Source organism: Mchenga conophoros, linkage group LG14 (genome assembly GCF_057382185.1).
Source record: "Mchenga conophoros isolate Kocher_MC1m ecotype Shallow Benthic linkage group LG14, M_conophoros_male_GT1.1, whole genome shotgun sequence".
NCBI classification, from domain to species: domain Eukaryota; kingdom Metazoa; phylum Chordata; class Actinopteri; order Cichliformes; family Cichlidae; genus Mchenga; species Mchenga conophoros.
The window spans coordinates 25097608-25116616 of record NC_140539.1 but is presented as its reverse complement, the minus strand read 5'-3'; the positions used below and the strand labels follow the sequence as shown (position 1 = coordinate 25116616).

At 40.7% G+C, this 19009-nt stretch overlaps 1 protein-coding gene across 1 annotated transcript; it reads right to left on the bottom strand.

Moving 5' to 3' along the window:
* Positions 1-123: 123 nt before the first annotated feature.
* kpna4 (karyopherin alpha 4 (importin alpha 3)) lies at positions 124-17531 on the bottom strand. The gene is made up of 17 exons (XM_085243589.1): positions 17313-17531; positions 15627-15671; positions 15356-15445; positions 12573-12602; positions 12330-12382; positions 9911-10006; positions 9590-9675; positions 8842-8928; positions 8590-8759; positions 7422-7466; positions 7152-7283; positions 4503-4631; positions 3828-3932; positions 3665-3736; positions 3308-3470; positions 3129-3223; positions 124-2524 (listed from the first exon to the last, which is right to left on the bottom strand). The coding sequence occupies exons 1-17, from the start codon at positions 17379-17381 to the stop codon at positions 2429-2431; spliced, it is 1563 nt and encodes a 520-aa protein (XP_085099715.1). The 5' UTR covers positions 17382-17531; the 3' UTR covers positions 124-2428.
* Between the last annotated feature and the right edge of the window lie 1478 nt (positions 17532-19009).

Sequence of the window (19009 nt, the reverse complement as noted above, 5' to 3'; positions counted from 1 at the left end):
GTGCCTCTCTGGCCAATCAGGACTCGATTTTCCCCTAATTTGAAAAATTGTAACCGTTAGGAGAAGTGAAGACATTATCAGGGACACACAACAGATCACACACACACACACACACGCAGTCTCTCGATTTGGGTTTCACTATTTATTTTCTCGAAGACAACCTATCCTGTAGCCTATCTCCCCCGAAAAATGAGTTTGCTTTTGGGGGGGAAGCCACCTCATTCATTTATTTATTTTTTCTTTCCCAGTCGTAATTTTAAATTTGAAACCACGTTTGCTAACAAGGAATGCTGCAAAAAAAAAATACCCCTATGTTCAAACAGAAGGCTTATTTATGAGCACAATGTGTAATCATTACTACAGTGTTTGAAGTTAACACAAAAAAAAAAAAAAAAATTAAAGGGGTAGTACACCTAGCTGGCAGAAAGAGGAAAGGGGAATAATGGGGCTAAAGGACTCAGGTACTAAAGTTACAGCAAACTTGTTCATGGGTTTATATATTATTCAGGAAAACCCACATACTCCAGTCTGATGTGTGGGACACCCTCTGACCTTGAGAAAAAAAAAAAGTGGGGGAGGTTAAACCACCTGAAATAAACTCAATTTCTCACTAAAAAGTATCCTTGGATTACTCTTGAAAGACAACAGATTGTGGTTGAGTGAGTGATGCATATTGAGATTTTGCTGGCAGGTCAAAACCTATAAAAACCCGCCAGCACACCTTCAGAAAGACGTCAGGCCTCACTTTGCAATACATGTGCAAAAACCATATAGATTATTTAGCAAATCAGACACTAGTGAGGGAAAAGGGGAAGGAGAAACATGTAACATTTAAGCACAGTTTTACTTAAAATGAAAATTACACTGTATCCACAGCCTAAGGAAACTAAAATACCCTAAAAAAAATAACTGTGCTATAGTTTAGTACATGCAAAGGTTATGATTCACAATCCTACGTGAAATGGCCATTGTCCTCTTCTCCCTTGGTGACAATCAAAGCTATGGCAACAGTACTGCAAAGCAGTGATTTTGCTGTTAATTGAAGGGAAAAGGGGTGGGGGAAAATAAAGGAGTTACAAGGAGGAACAGGTCATTTGGTTGATTATAAAGTGAAGGTGTCAACAATTTCACAGCATCAAGCCCATATCTGGTGTGTAGGTTAGGGATGTGGTGTGAGGATGGAGTACGATGGTCATCAATCACCTTTACAGAAGCGATATGAAACTAAAAGCTGGAAAACAAAGTCATAAAAAAGGAAAAGAAAGAAAAAGAAAATACACTGGAGGCAAAAAAAAAAAAAAAAAAAAAGCCCAAAAGCCACCAAATGCATCTTAATACAATGCACTGCTGCTCCACACCTGCCAATAACATTGTCCAGTGTCAATTAATACTAACTTAATAAATCAAAAACAAAATCCTGGTGACGACGATGGTTTTCTCATATCCACAGTTCCTTCTTTCAGGGATTTCGCAGATCAGCCTCTCAAAGGCAGAATTTCTTCCTGAAACCTTTGCGAACCTCATTGTTGCAATTTTCTTTTCTCTTCAGATGTTTTTGTATCTTTTTTTGTTGTTGTTGGTTGTTTTTTCATTTTTCCTCATCTCTGCATGCGTTCTCACCCAGTCTCGCACACTCCCAGTTCACGCACGCAGCCAAGCACACACGACTCATCCGTCCACTCTCTCGCAACATGCGAACACGCGCAGCCGGACTCCTGGCCCCGCCCACCAGGGGGAGAGGACTGCGCCCCGCGTGGGGGGGCGTCTCGTTGGAGGAGATGAACCTGGCTCCTCAGCGCTGAGTCCAGACATTCGTACACAATGGGTCCATTCACACACATGTCTGATAGCGTGGCCGATTGGGGGAGGGGCACATTGAGGCTGGCGCCCTCTCTAGTCGGAGGACCGCAGAATTGTGATGGTTCGTTGTTCATCTCAGTTCATAATCATAGTTATAATCATTTCTGCATTTTGCTGTATTGTAATATTTCAAGATCACTTGATTTTCTTTTCTTTTTTTTAATGTCCTTGGTTCTCCCTGGGCAGACATGGAGTTTTTCTTATTTTCGTTTTTCTTGTCATTTGAAGTAGTTTTCCGAGGACGACAGCTCCAATAACACAAGTTATGTCGGCATGTCTCTCAACACATTCGATGTAGATGTTTTGCTTTTTTTTGCAACATGTAGCCACTCATTCTCACTCGCACCCACTCGCCATCTCAAACTTCATTTGGGCTGGTTCCCCTGGAATGCCAAATGAAATCCACATATTTTTCTTTCAGATAAGATGCAGCCATGGATCCCACGAGCCAAGCACAATGGATCAAATTTCTCACACTCGCTCTCTCTCGCCCTTTCTCTCCTAATTTTTTATATGTTGAACAGAGTGCTGCATCGTGAACAAAACTCCAGAATACCCCAGATGCCGTCTAGAACTGGAATCCCTCGGCTGGCACGTTGGCTGAGTTGAAGCCGTAAGTTCCGCCCTGGATGGCCTCCGGGACCAGGTTGGTGTCTTCATCGATCTGAAAGACAGACGAGTAAAAGGAGCATTAACACTGCGCGGACAGTCAGCAGACGAGGCGTTAGGGTCAAGACGATAGCCAGCCGCTGTTCCTGAGCCAGGGACCATCAGCAGCTTTCTAAAGAAAGTGGGTCTACGTAGCTCTACCTATTGAAGTTAACTTTGTGAATTCTGGTATGTGATTCTGGGTTTCTGGAAGTGGGCTGTCTTGCCAACTTGCTCCTCAGGGATATTAAAGTTTATCTACATCCTAAATAGAAGAACTGTCAATACAAACAATCACTTTGGCACTTCTCCTTGGATTAACCACCTTGCTTTGTGGTATGACAGCACCATGGTAACGACCTAAAGCTGACAGTGATTCAGACCGCTGACCCGAATCAAATTAGCAGTTTGGACAGCCACACTGGGCAGGATCCATTTTCAGACTTACACTATGATTTGTGGCTCAAAGTACAGTGGAAAGGGCGAAACTGGAGCCCCATTTGTGACAACTCAGAGCTAACCTGTTCATCTTCATTTGATCAGTGTGAAGACTTTTTTTTAAATCACTTGAAAGCCTAAACAAAAAAAAACAAAAACTGCAGATATCCTAAGTAACTTACATCATCAGATGAGAAGAACTGATCAATAATTTCGTATGCCAATTTGTAGATATCTTCATTTTCATGATTCTGCAATTGCTCCACCTTTTCCAGACCTGTGAAACAAAAAACAATTACACATTAACACCTGATGTTAACAAGTTAAGACCAACAATTGTGATGGTAAAGGTGACACTGACCTCCGCATTCCTCAATGAGGTTAGCAATAGTTTCTGCCTCATCGTCAGCCATTTTTAGGATATTGCTGAGGCCATCGAGAACAACCTGCACAACCTGAGCGTCCTTCACTGTGAGCAGGTTGCAGAATGGAGGGATCACCTGCTTCTCGATCAGGTGTGCCACCTGAAGACGACACAGAGATGCACTATCAATAACTCACCGCGTTAAAAAAGGAAGAGCATTTTACACATCAATGAAAATGATTAAGCTTAAAGCAGCAAATATTATGAAGTCATTTCAGTTCTATGTTTACAGAACTTCCATACCACTGACTTCCCATTTCTTGTACACTTTTCATGTGTTTGGGAGAGGCTTACCTGATCTTTCCTCCCGCTTATTGTCAGGTTACTGATGGCCCAGGCTGCTTCTTTCTGAGTGCCAAAGTCACCCTAAAACATACATTCAATGTAAGCAACCCATCCATCACCCAGAAGCTCTCTGAAAGTAATTAAACAGGATCAATTTAAGATGGATACAAACCTTATCGAGCAGGTGAATGATCATGGGAACCAGCTTGGCGTCAATGACGGCCTGCACCTGTTGCTGGTTACCTGCTGTGATGTTGGACAGGAACCACACTGCCTCCTACAGGACAAAAGCATAAACACAAGAGTTAGTGATGATTTTCTCTCATGAGAATGATGTGCTGTGTCACAGAGATTCAGTGTATGTTTGATCACAAAGCAAGTGAGAGCTGGATCAGAACCCAGGGGTCGAAACAGAGTTTTGACCCCCGGCTGAGACAGTGCAGTGGGCGAGGAGAGGGTGACTTTGAGGCTCTAATCATCGACCAGTCACAAAAAGGAGGCCTCTTTTTTTACGTAACTGGTCTCAGATGCACTCCGATATCAGCAGAGACGCTTGGTCTTCAGCACCCTTTCTCCACCAACCCATGTATCACACACGCACACACACACACACTACTACTCCTTATCAAACCCCTAATCTATGCTACTAATTGAAGGTATAAAGTTGTTGGCGTCCTCTTCGGTTCTTCGTCTTTGTGGTTCTGCACCTTTTAAATTCCTGCTCTCAGCTATCTGCCCCATCTATTTCCTTTCACGCAGCACTCACTTGCACAACGTCTCTGTTTTCATCACTTCCAGATGACTGACAAAGTTTGTGTGTTTCTTACAAACAGTCGGAGAACGTTACCTTGTTGATTTTCTCCTTTGGGTGGGTGAGGAGCGCAGGGAAATGGCTGAGGGCGTCACAGTTGAGCACCACCTGGGTCTGTTCGTCTGTGCCGGTCACAATGTTCCCAACAGCCCTCAGGGCAGCGGTCTGCATGTGGAGAGGAAGCGTGTTTGATGATGACACATACAAAGAAGACTTCTTTCGTAATACTCAATATGCTTGTAGCACAAAGAAACTAAGACAAATCTCACTGGAGTTAAACAGTAAGAGCAGTTAAAAAGAAGAATTATCACCACATTTTTGCTTCACTTAGTACAATTATTAATGTTTCCAGTGTTGAGATAACAGAAGTAGTATTTTATGATTTTTACATTTTAGGTACTCTGGCTGGATCGTCCATATTGCTTGGTTGGTCAATATAATCCCACGCAACCCAAGCTGCCATTGGTGGTCTATAAAAAGTAGAGATGGACCGATCCAATATTACGTATCGGTCCGATACTGACGTAAATTACTGGATCGGATATCGGAGGGAAATAAAAAATGTAATCCGATCCATTAAATATCAAAAAAAGCACCTCAAAAAACTTGCGACATGGTGTAACTCAGCTCATAACCGTAGCACGTCGGAGCAGTGTGCTCACGTGATAGAGGGCTGTGTGTATTTGTAGCCTCGCTAGCAATCCGGCATTTCATCTCCAAGAAAGTTATCCCAGAGAGAAGTAAAGCAGGTGTGCAAGTTCATCTCTGAATGTTTGTAAAGCATTCCCGCGTTAAGCTTAACAACCGATATATGGAGCGACTGCCTCTCTCTCCCTCCCTCTCCTGCTGCTACTTCAATCATGAAACTGATCAATGATCAGCTGATCGGCTTTTCTGTCGCGAGTCCGTGTCTCTTGTTTGTTTTTGGCCCACTTTGCACCAGAAAGAGGAAACCAGCGGCTGAACAACAGCAGCACATTTAAGCTTGATAAGCTGTTGTTAGAATTTATTTAATATTACTTTCTACACCAGGATCTTTTTCTACGTAGCTGACGGCTGGTAACTGTGCAGGGGCGGATCTAGCAAAGTTTAGCCAGGGGGGCCGATAGGGCATTAACAGGGAAAAGGGGGCACAAAGACATACTTTTCTTTCTTATTCTCATTTAAAATGTCGAGCTTTTAATAAATAATTATCTGAATCTTACACCCAAAGTTTTAATGTGATGTAAAATGTATAGAAGTCCATTACTGTATATAATAACTATTAAGTCTAATATACCCTAGTAAGCTATAGTACTTTTTCCTTTGGGGAGGTACCATCTGTGCAGTCTGCAGTTCTGTTGAAGAAAGATGTTGAATCTATTAAATTACTCTTGAAAAAGAATTGATTTCTGTGCATTTTTTTTTCCACACTGCATCAAATTAAAGCTTATTACGTCGATTAAGCATCATGAGGTGGAGAGTCGGGGGTGGTTCCCTATTTTTTTTTTTTTCTTTCTTGCTATTAGTTAGGTTGCTTAATATTTCTGCTAAGTACTCTTTAAAATACCAGAATAGGGAGGATGGTGTAGGTTTAAGTTTATTAGATTGATCAGTGTTGCTGAACTATGAAATATTTTGGGTGCAGTGTATTTTTTACATACAGGTATAACAGAATAGCTTTGTTTTTTTACTTGAGTATGAACTTATACAAAAAGCAGCAGGATATTAAAAAAAACAAAAAAAACCAAAACAGTTTTATTGATTAAAAAAAAAAACACTATATCGGATTCATATCGGTATCGGCAGATATCCAAATTTATGATATCGGTATCGGACATAAAACAGTGGCATCGTGCCATCTCTAATAACAAGCTATGCGTTTTGAAACCAACCCGAACCTAGATACTGCCAAATACTTTTAAAAGTGCAGGCTGTTTATGCTGTTTCAGAGTAACTGATAACATGTCAAAGATGTTTTGGGTTGTTGACAAGCAACAAAGCACATAGCTTTAATGCAGCATGCTAACCTATGTGGGTTAGTTTCTGCTAACTTCTTATTTAATGCTCAGAACTGACATCTTTTAGTGCGTTTGGTCAGCATCACTGTTTCAATGTCTCAGCGACACACAGACCAAGCAGGACTTAAAGCCTCCTCTCTCATGTAAACGAGAAATCACAACAGCAATAGTCTAACAGTTTGTTCTGGACATGAAGTCCAAAGTCTGTTCTTCTAGGATTACCAGTTAATGCAGGTCTATTTTCAGATGGATGAGTACTAGTTGGATCCCAATCTGTCATCATTTTAGATAACTTGGTAAGAGTGATTTAATGTATCACAAATCTTGTTTTTTAATCTTTGTTCATAAGTTATAACAACACTTAGAGTGGTTGTGTCAGGAAAAGCATCCGATGTAAAACTTGAGTGAATAAGGGAGCACTCGAAAGGAGCTTTAGAGGGAACACAGACAACTGAGTCGGATTTATTTAATGTAAACGTGATGTGAAAGTTTACTTCTCTGTGCAACTGTTTAATAACTTGAAGAGTGGGTAAAATTTCAGTCAACCAAGATATTTTTTGGTTGAATGCAGCGCTAATCTTCACATGATGTTGGTTAATTCTTCTGCATCAATGGGGTTTTTAAAAACAATACCCAATTTAGGTTTAATTAGACATAAAAACGCCCCCATGCCCTTTTCCCATACCTGAACTTTAACCTCCTGGTGACTGAGCAGAGGTACCAGATGTGGGACAATGCCGGAGTCAATAACCATTTGGATCTGCTCGTTCCCAGCATCTGTCAGGTAGGACAGAGCCCACACTGTGTCTACCAAGATCTGGAGGTAGCAAAGAAAGAAAAGATTCAAATGAATACATTTTGCTTTCTGTGTAAACTTGATTCGACAGGGATAATTTAGCTGGAACTGGGAAGCCAGTGTGCATCGTGGTTACGTAGGACAGTTCTGGGTACTTACACTGACGTCAGTGTGGTGGATCAGAACGCAGAGAGCTGGCAGTATCTGAGAAAGAAAATAAACTGTTACGAGGTGGATAAAATGAGAGTGAAAACACAAGTAAAGTTCCTGGCATGATTCAAGTTTGATCATAGCTGCAGCGTTGACGTAATTAACCACTATAATTTCTGACAACTCTTCACTGAATCACCTGATTAAAACACATAACTAAAACAAAGCTGCTGTCCTTTGACTGGCCTCACCTAACCACAGGTTCACTGAATTCTGCACTGTGTGCCTTGCATCTAACACTTGAACAGGACATGAAGTCTCACAGATGCGGACTTAAATCAGTTTATCTGCCACAATCCATTGCTGACATACTGTCCCAACGTCCAACTTGATACTCCCTGATACATTTAGATGGATCAGACAGTTCAAATGTCTATACCTGGGGTGGGGAACTCCAGGGCTGCAAGTTTTAGATGTGTCCTTGATCCAACACAGCTGATTGTAATGGCTAAATTACCCCCTAAACATGTCTTGAGGTTCCCCAGAGGCCTGGTAATGAACTAATCATTTGGTTCAGGTGTGTTGACCCAGCGTGATATCTAAAACCTGCAGGACACCGGCTCTTGAGGCCTGGAGTTCCCCCAACCTGGTCTATATAAATGCTGGCTTCCCTTACACCTTAATATTTTCAACCCATTTTTCAGGACTTGTAACTGCACATACTGCAAACTGTATATAAAGGATGGACATAACCACTGTGACATCACCTGTATGTTATTGAAGTCTCGAGCTGCCTGCTATTTATCGCCCCCTTTTTGTCTCCAGTTTATGACCCATAACTTACTAAATGGTCATCATGTTTTTCTTCAACAAGACTTCAAACTATTGAAGGTGTTTTTAAACCCACAAGCAAAGCATTAACTGTGGTAACATCAAGGACATAGGTGAGGTTGCTTTTCTACATAAAGGTACAGCCAGCAAATAGAAACACAAATAAGTTAAGACGTCCATAAATGAAGCGGTCGATGGTTCAAGTTTATTTTGCACCGTCTCAATGTTAAAATTCAAAGACCCTCAAATGTTTTTTGCTCTTGGTATAAATGAGGGAATAAAAACGCAAACCAAATGATGACAGTGCATTCCTACACCCCTAAGCACATGCACTCTCTCCACATACCTCCTGGATTGTCTCCATGGGTGGTGGAGGATCCTTGTGACGGCAAAGGTTGACCATGACCCAAGTGACATTGCGGAGGAAGGTTATGGGGATGGAGGGACTGATGAAGGAGAGCAAGGGCTTCACCACACCCAAGCTGATCACATAATCTCTGCACTGAGGGCCATCACCTGGAAAGAACACACAGATTTTAGGACCAAATGAGGATTAATTTCTAACGCAGTCCCGTTCATTCTGTTCATTGCAGCTCACCTATGATGTTTCCCAGAGCCCAGACGGCCTGTTCACACACATTCTGGTGAGGAGAGTGAAGCAGCCTCAAGAAGAGCGGCACAGCGTCTAAACAAAGGAAAACAGATTATAAAAAAATAAACAAATCACTGACTAAACAAAGAAATTTGTAAGATCTTAACTAAGAAAGCACTTTTAAACCTGATTAAGATGACTAAATGTTGCTGTTAAGACTGCATAATGCATCAATGATTGGGACTGTATGTACTGTAATGATAAGCACTGCCGTTTAATGTGATCAACCACAAACAGGTCATGACACCAAGAAACAAAGAACGTGGTTAAGAAGGCGGCTTTGATAAGGCCCGGGTCACACAGGCCATGAAACCAGTCAGGGGCTACACATTTTTCCTAGCGACTAATGGTTGTTAGGGCACCTCCAACCGATCTCAGGCCTAAGGAAAACAGCACAATTCCACTTTTACAAGTAGAATTAAACCAATATCACAAAGTAAATCTTTACAAATGCGGAATTACCCATTACAATCTGTGTTTTCCAAATTACTGAGGTCGCTAGTACTTATACTAGTATTTTATATTACAGAAATTTGCACAAGTCACCTCGTCAAAAGTCTTTAACTGCAATAAAAATCTTGATTTCTCAAAAGTTAATTTTACCACCTTATTATCTCCCAGGCTAAATTTAGATTAAGAAAGACACATTACAGAGTAAAGCAAGATAAAGCTAAGAAAGAGAAGTGAAACTTACTAGACTGGACCACAGCTTGAGTCTGCTCTGAGGTCCCAGAGGCTATGTTGGTTAGAGCCCAGGCGGCCTCAAACTGGAGAGAGGGGCTGTGGAAAGGTGCAGAAGAGGCAATTATAGGAGTGAGCATAATTGTGTCAGTGTGTTTAACAGTAAGAGTACTAATGAACAGAAAGAATACTAATGAGCCGATTATGTTCCACCATTCCTGGAAAGTGAAAACTAAAATGTATTTGCACATCTGTGACGTTGTTTGGATGTAGGGTGCGCTAAAACACAAACTCAACGCTACATGCAGGCAAACAAGAGCTACAGCTGGCTTACTTGTCATCTCTGTCCAGGCAATGCACCAGGATAGGAAGGATCCCAGACTTAATCAGGTCATCTATGGGAGGATTACGGTCACTGGACAACAATTTTCTACAAAAACAAAGAGAAAACAAAAGACAATTACTCTCTCTCACACAACCACACACACAAAAAAACCCCACACACAAACACCAAGCTGAAGCGACTGAGCACAGAGAGAAACAGCTCAAGAATTTCAAGTATCTTGAGAATGCAAGTCAATCACAATATCAGTGACTCCAAGGAGACGTCACCCCAATTATCACCTAAAATAATCAACGTTATTTTGAAAGCTAACACGTGTACTCTTATCATGCATCTGGGTTGTTGTTGTTTTAAAGACAAAAGGGGGGGGGGGGAGGTGCCGTTTTAATTTCTTTAATATTTTAAGAACACAATGCAAGCTGAATTAAACGCTTCACAGCTCTGACGTCTGTAACAGCACGTGGTGCTGTAGATTTGTAGCGAAACCGAAAAGCGGTATTGTGAAACAGAATGTGGCACCGTAATAATTTTATCTCGATATCTTATCTTGTTTTCATATTAGTTGAAAGTCAAAAACAAAACTGAAAACAAAATCGATGCATTTCCCGGCACGTCTAACATCGAGCAAACAAAAAATAAAAAGATTCCCAGCACGTGAATTTGTTTCAGCTACCTTATGCTGCATGACTGGGCTGCAGAGCCATTTACAATGTCCATTAATTAGACAGAGCTGGCTTATTCTTGAATCGCATCTGTCAAGCAAAGCTGGAAGAAAAAAAAACAAACAAAAACAAACTAAAAATGGCAAATGGCCTGTATTTGTATAGCGCTTTTCTAGTCCCTAAGGACCCCAAAGCGCTTTACACAACCAGTCTAGGGCTGCCACAAACGATTATTTTGATAGTCGACTAGTCACCGATTATTTTTGCGATTAGTCGACTAATCAGATCATCATCCATTAGACGTAAAACTACAGCTTATTGCACCAGCAGCATCTGCTCTTATATAACTATCATTAGCTTACAGCTTTAAGTGTTTAAGGTGCTAACTAAAAATAAAGACAAGATGATAGTTTATTAAATTTTAATGAAATTTGCAGATTGTTTCGGTGAAGTTTAATAAACTCCTTGCTATCTAAAATATAACAGGACACTGGAGTATATTCTGGAGCATCTCACACTTCTGATAATCAGCTGTCTGCTTGACGTTTATTCAGCTGTGTAAAAACTATAACTTTAATCTCAGACAAACTGATTTACTCAGGAACAAATAAAATACTAAAAAAAAAAAAGCCAAACAATAACATTTTAAGTTATCTAAGTGACTCATATATATTTAACCTGAGTAGCGAAAGAAGGCGGTGGGTTTGAAAACGATTTGCGGGGAGTCCGGTGTTCTCACGGCGCTAGTGAGCCTAGCCCCCGGCTCGCTAACGAGCTAGTGGGTAACAGATGTCTCCGAAAACGTCGGAGCGCTTTTGAAAATATGTGATGTCCTGATAAACTGAGCAGATATTTGAGGTTTACACAGCTACATTCTCGCCTGAAAATATGTTAAACGTTTATTTTGTGACCCAGAAAGAATAATAAGAGTAACATTAAAACTAACTAGCTGCCGCCATTGTTGGAAACTGCGCTGGGCCGCGCTATGAATTCTGGGACACAGCTGCTTCTTCTTCTTCTTCGGGGTTTAACGGTAGCTGACATCCTTGTACATGCTGCCATCTTCTGTTTCAGTCCGTTATTACACTCTTAAATCCTGCCACTTATTCCTGTGTCTTTTGTGATGGTACAAAGTTTCAAACGACACGTCGACTATTAAATCAGTCGTCGACGATTTTGATAGTCGACGTAATCGTGACTAGTCGACAAATCGTGGCAGCCCTAAACCAGTCATCCACCCATTCACACACTGGTGATGGCAAGCTACATTGTAGCCACAGCCACTCTGGGGCGCACTGACAGAGGCGAGGCTGCCGAACACTGGCGCCACCGGGCCCTCTGACCAACGGGTGAAGTGTCTTGCCCAAGGACACAACGACCCAGACTGTCCAAGCCGGGGCTCGAACCGGCAACCTTCCGATTACAAGGCAAACTCACAACTCTTGAGCCACGATCACCAAAAAACAACAAACACTTCGCCCCAGAAAACAACAAACACTTCGCCCCAGAAAACAAAACACTGAAGTTGTATTTTGCAAAGAACCAGCAATTTCAACCAGAAAGACCGCCAAGACAGAGCTCTGTCAGTCGGTGAAGTTCACTTATTGTGAAAACTCCACAAACAGTAGTAGGGGACAGCATTTTTCCCCCTAGATGTTGATGTGCAGTGGTTTCTATTTGCAACATGATGTAAAAGAAAGAATAGTTATCAGGGTCCGTCCTGAGGCAGGCCAAGTGTGTGTTTTTACCTGGCGGCCTGAACAGCGCTCAGCTGGACGCCCTGGTTATCACTGGTAGCATTCTAAAAAAAGAAAATACAAATGAATCACGCACAATACAACAATCAACATTTATTTTATAGCAACAATGTGTGTTTTCCAAAATATTTTTAGTTAGAGGGAGTATATTATAAGACATTAAGCAGACTTTAAAGGACATTTGTTATTTGTAATTAATCATTCAAATAACAGGAAAGGAAATATAGCACTTACTTGTACTATTGCTTCAAGAGAGGTGTTTTGCTGAAGAAGAAGATTTCAGAAAGATTAGGACTCTGTTAAACACGTAAACCCAAAAGTACAAAAACATACAGGTTGTGTAACAGAAAAAGAAAACATTTTAAACCCAATGTGTAAAAAAAACAAACAGCACTATTAAAGGCATGTAGTGAGTTATCAGAAGGACAGCGAGCAGACATCTGTTAGCTTCTTGTTTTTATATGTGAAAACTGTTAGACAGGAAAGAGTCTAAAGCACCAGCTGACACAGCGAGAGGAGGCTGGGGGATTGAGAAATGCCGTCAGGAGTCTCGCTTGAACCAGTCTGGTGTTACGGTGTAACAGTCAGCAAGCTGGACGTGCAGGCCGTCATTCACCATGACAAAATGCCAATTGGCACCCTCACCCTACATGAAGTTCAGAGTCAAACGTAGGCCCTGAGTGGCTGAACTTATTGGAAGATACCTCTGATTAATTTATGCAGCACGAGTGGAAACCAGAAAAAAAAATCCTAGCATCTCTGAGTGAAGCAGATTTATGATGTTGTATTTACATTCGATGTCTGGGCAGATGATTAAAGAGGCAACTCCAACCTAGAGATATTAAAAATACTTGAGACAAGAATAATGAAAGGAACAGCTGAGGGAAAGAGGATTCAGTCGTAAGGTCCAAACTACTTATTCTGCAGAAGCTAACAAAAAGCATCCTTAAGGAAACAATTAAATAAACCTTAAAACCACTATCACTGGTGTGATGAGTAGTTAAAGCAGACTTTCACAAAGGCCAGTGTAATGTTTTGCAGTGAGTCAGAGCAGCATGTCACTGTTGATCTACTGCTAAGCAGCTCACTCCGAGTTAGCTTTCTCAACACTATGAGGTCGTCAGAGTGATTGCAATTTTGAACTGCTGAGTGGCCATTTTAACCCAGCGATGCCACCAAATCCAGAGACATGATGGATCCATTTTGTGTGACACCGTTAGCACAAAACATGAAGCGTGAGCCAACACTGCCTATACAACAAGATGGTTACTGAGACAATTGCAGATAGTTTCAAGCTTCTCAGGGTGTAAGGCGGAGTCCCCAATCTCAGTCCACATGGGCTGGTGTCCCTGCAGGTTTTAGATGTGTCCTCGATCCATCACAGCTGACTTAAATGGATAAATTACCTTCTCAACATGTCTTGAAGTTCTCCAGAGGCCTGGCAATGAACTAATCATGTGATTCAGGTGTGTTGACCCAGGGTGAGATCTTAAACCTGCAGGGACACCGGCCCTCGTGGACTGGGGTTGGGGACCCCTGATGTAAGGTTTAAAACTGATGATCCAACTTCTTGCACATCCAGAAAAGCACCTTGTGACATATGTTAAGAAAAATATGTTGTTGAAAATAAAGTACACCTTGAAATGCCCGATGTCTTCTGTGTTTAATCAGATTTCAGGGCTGTCCAATGAGAGAAAAGACCCAAGGCCCACTGATGAGAGCAGCAAAAATTTAAGCGAGAGCAATATTCTTGTTATCAGCTGACCCTTTACATTTAAGGAAGGTGGCTTTGTTGGTCACCTTTGTCTCAGAGCTCCTTTGTTGTGTGGAAGTAACATTATTAAAACACAGCCATAGAGACTGAAGTGGGCTGATGACATTTCTTTAAATCAACCATGAAATGTCCAGATAGGCCCTCTCTGCCTCCTTGTCATCACTCCAGAAAGTGATGAGTATTTTGAACTTAAAAACATTATAGCTAAATACAAACAGCTAGTGTATCACCCAACAAAAACACTGTACCACTTGAAATGGGTCAGTGGAGTTTTTTTTTCTCCTCCTCTTACCTCATGTAGTGTATTTTCGTTGTTTTTTTCCTATCAGCCTACCTTCTGACATGTCTGCCCAATGTGATGTTTGTGTAAAGTTGGTCAGAAGGTTCCTTTGTGAGTGCGCATGCGCCATTAGCGTGCTGCCTGCTGTAACCCCTAATTTCCCTCGGGATGAATAAAGTATTCTGATTCTGATTCTGATTACAGAGTAAAAGGATGTAGGTCATTTAATAGGCTCCAATACCATGATATTTTACTTCACTGATTAACTTGACTGTGCATGCATTTACACATTGTTTAAATTGACCCCAACCCCTAACCTGAAGATTAAAAAGCATATAATGTCAGGTCTGAGACACTTGGGGAAAAATGATTTGGGGCAGCTGAAACAGTACTACATATATTTTTATGTTGCCTTTTCTTACCTAGAATACATTTTAGGAAACAGAATAGGTGTTCACTGCAGTTAACATAATAAAAATAAAATAAAAATGTGGCATTACTGTTTAGTAAAAAGCAAACTAAATATCTGAAAATAAGGTATGTTGAACACATTCTACCGAGTGAGTATCTTCCTTCGGGAAGAACCCATCAACAAGCAGACAGCTAGACAAACTGCATGTTTTTTCACACTAATGCCACACCGAGCTGACGTAAAGCACGGAGAGCCAATGAGGCAGCATCACATGAACAAGATGTCAGCAGGTTCTAAACCTCTGGAGTGTTTCATCACTGTGATGACCTGCATGTGCAAAAACCCCTTGAACAAACAGTCATGACAACCTTCCTCCCAGACTGTCATTCCCACTGCTTGGACAACACCCCACCTTTTAAAAAACAAACAAACAAACAAACAAACAAAAAAAACGCACAAAAACTAAAAAAGATGTTTACCTGACTTCCCAATGACAGGAGACTTGAGTGGGAAACTAAAAAAAAAACAAAACAAAAAACAAACAAACATACCGATCTGAAATCTCCATCAACATCAGAGTCCTCACAGATGTCCTCATGGGGAACATTTCTCCTCTTCAGAAGATGCTCATCTCTTTTGTTCTGTAGAAATAATACTTCATATAAGCTCAAACAGAATTTCATCATAAATAAATTAGAAATTTAGCATACATGCTATGTCACACAGATTTGCAGATAAAAGAGCAGACCATAACATAATGTACCTTAAAGTTAGTGTTTGAAATTGGTGGAAAATATATTTAAAAAATAAAAATGTGATTACCTTTCTGAGTTCCACCACTACTTCAGTCCTCTGTCTTCTCATAGTCTGTGAGGAAAGATGGCACGGGAAGATTATACAGAAGGAGAGCTTTAATAAGCCTATACTGTCTTCTATCAATTCAAATCATACAAACTACAAATGAGTGACTGACCTAATATTACTTAGCTTTAAGACCCTAACAACACAGATAATTCTTCTATTCTTTGACAAAGACAATATTTTATTAATGATCTTCCCTTTAAGGAACAAACACGATGAGGTACACTTAACCAACATTTTATCATCATATGAAAACACTGCAGTTCTGCAAAAGGTAATTAATATTTGTGATGCTGTGTTGTACTGCTTTATGATCAAACCTGCACTACTGTATTAATATTCATGGACTGCATAATTTGTAAGAAATGCACGGTAGTCTTACTCACTGTTTATGGAGAAAAGCTAAAAGAGGAACGTTTTGTTGAATAGTACATTGGTTATAATGTTTATTTTCGGTCCTCTGATGGCCAAGACTTGGGAGAGCAGTTTAAATATTTCTTCATAGTAAAGTAATGACTAAGAGCTGGACGGGTTTTATTTAAAATAAAATCTTCATAAAGAGACATTTTAAAGTAGGATTGTTGAATCTAACGACAGTAGCCGTCCTACGCGGAAGAGAAAATAAGTTGTGGTTGCTGCTCGCGAAATCGTGTGTTCTTCAATAACAAACCTGCACCGTGCTTTTGTAACTGAAGTTTTCAGCAGGTTGTGAAGCGAGAAGCTCGTGTCCGGAGGCCTACCGCGCCACAGACTTGTCAAACAGGATGTATGAGTATATCCTGATTATACATCTTAACTAAGCCCGCCTGAAAACAATATCAGCCGGGTAACATTACTGACACTCTGACCCGACTCCAACTCCCCTGGTAACTTATCGATCCGACGTTAGCTAACGTGTAGCTTTGATCTGCAGCTCATGTAATCATGTTATCTTAGCTATGCGCGCTGTTTTCACGGAACGTGTAACGTTAGCATTAACGAAATACAAGAATGCAAACAAACAGAAAATCAACTCCAAGCTTTGATTAAAACACTCAGGCGACCGGCCAGTAAAGAAGCTAACTGGTTTCCGCCATTGTTTTTGATTATAAAGACGGGGGATGGGTGGAACTGCAGCCAGCAGTACCACCATCAAACCCCAATCACCAAGCTAGCATAGGCTAGCTAACTGCAGTATCAAAATAACGATAAAATGCCGCCATGTTGTCTTAGCAATAAATTATATAGTTCTAAAGAACAGCTCGAAAGCCATGTGTGTGAACTTTTCGACGAGACGGTGACTAACACGCCGAGCTAAATCTATCTGTGGGGTGATAGTCTTCAGTTGAACTAGCATGTACCCCGTGGGCCTGGCTAGCAGCGGGCTAGCAGATGAACTCAGGCTAGCGTTTCTGACGCGTTTTATAGCCAAAGCGGCCCATGGGTTAACGAAATCAGTGAGACCCGACAGGGAGTCGTCCGGCCCCGGCCAAATATTTAAAATAAGCTTTATGTAAAGACCCTGGCCGGGGCTCTGGGTACAAAGTTCCCATCGGTAGAAATTAGAAACGACGTCACAGGGAAGCGGAGCAGCGAAGCTGGAGGCAAACAGAGCGGCGGACGCTGTGGAAAAGAGAGATCCTCGACACCAATCGGCACAACTTTTACCTCCAAATCACGGCCTTTATTCTTGAAATTCTTCAGCCGCTGGTTGTCCAGTTTCTCGTTGTCAGCCATGTTATCGCTTCTGGTTACGTTAAATACAGATGAACTCGTGGATTTAGCTGTGAGCTACCCCTTTTCTGGTTCCCTTTTCTCAGCCTTTCGTTAGCGGACTATTTTTCGCAGCTCAGTCCGCGGTGCATACTGGGAATGCCGGTGGTGGAGGGCAGCCTCGATCTGGCGTAGCGGAAGGGTGGGGAATTCCCCGACACGCTCATTGGTGGAGGGCTCACTACAAGTTACTTAATCATTATATCTAATTTATATTTATATATATGCACCGTCAGAGGTACGAACTGCACACAGTGTTAGCGCCAACTGATAAAAAAATAGTGAGTAAGTATAATTTTATTTATATAGCACATTTCTAGATAAAAAAAAAAATCACAAAGTGCTTCACAAGGTATAAAACAAAAACAGACAAAGGTTAACAAAATGCAATTCTAAAAAGACGTGTTTTTAGTTGTTAAAATAAATGAATAAAAACAAATTTTATTGTCGCAAACGAAATTAAATAAATTGAAATAAACATATAAAAAGGCCCTAAGACGATTATGTTAAAATATGTCACTGACAAATACCCTATTTAAAAATAAACACTAAATAATAATGTATATTGAATAGTAAAACTTAGGTCCGATAAAGAGTCCAAATCCAGCCACTGGAGGGCTTTAAAAATTGTGAAGGAGGGCAAACATTTTTCACTTTTAACGTAATTTTCATAACTTTTACAGCTTTTTCTACTATTGAAGACCTCCTCGAGGCCAATTATACTATGCCAAAGTAACTGAGTAATAGATCAGCTTTTTTTACTATATGTATTAAAGAAATGTTGATGAATGAATGGATGGATACACATTTACAAAGACGTAATTTTTAAATTACAAAATACTCTGGAAACGAGATATCAGAACTTTTCTCATAATTTTACACATTAATTTGTTACAATTTAAGCCCAAAGTGTCGTGCTGACAGATTTTTCTGTTACTACAGCAGCACTTCTTTGTTATGTAGAAAACCTGAGACGTGTTACTGAAATTGTAGTTGCTTTTCTTATAATTAAGGTCTCAGGGGATTAAATATGTTAATCTTACATTAAACTTAAAGTTAAAGGGGAGTTTCTCCTGTCTGTACTGTGAAAAAGTATTTGGCACACTTACATGTTTCAGATCGTCCATTTTCTTCTGCTTAACTGGTATAGGGTCATGAATTCAGGGTTATGAGAGGCAGGGTACACACTGGACAGAGAAACACTCACATTAACACCTACAGTCAGTTTAAAATCACCAACCCTACATGCATGGCTTTGGACTGTGGGTGGAAGCCACAGGCAGGATTCAAACCCACGACCTTCTTGCTGTAAAGTAATACCCATGTTTCAGATCATCAAACAATTTTAATATTAGTTAAACATAACCTGAGTAAATACAAAATGCATTTTTAAAATGATGATTTCTTTTATTGAGGAATGCCACCTTTGGCACCAAGAACTGCACTCAAGTGTTTGTGATAACTGGCAGTGAGTGTTTCACATCACTGTGGAGGAATTTTGGCCCCCACTTCTTTGCAGAATTGTTTTAATTCAACCACATTTGACCACTTTGACTATAAATGGCGTGTTTAGGGTCACGCACAAGCACCTC

Excerpts from the sequence above, each read along its gene's own strand:
- kpna4 (XM_085243589.1), bottom strand. The coding sequence starts at position 17,381 with ATGGCTGACAACGAGAAACTGGACAACCAGCGGCTGAAGAATTTCAAG. Across the intron at positions 8,760-8,841 it reads GGCTCTGGGAAACATCATAG|GTGATGGCCCTCAGTGCAGA; the intron begins GTGAGCTGCAAT and ends TGTTCTTTCCAG. Across the intron at positions 7,467-8,589 it reads CCATGGAGACAATCCAGGAG|ATACTGCCAGCTCTCTGCGT; the intron begins GTATGTGGAGAG and ends TTTCTTTCTCAG.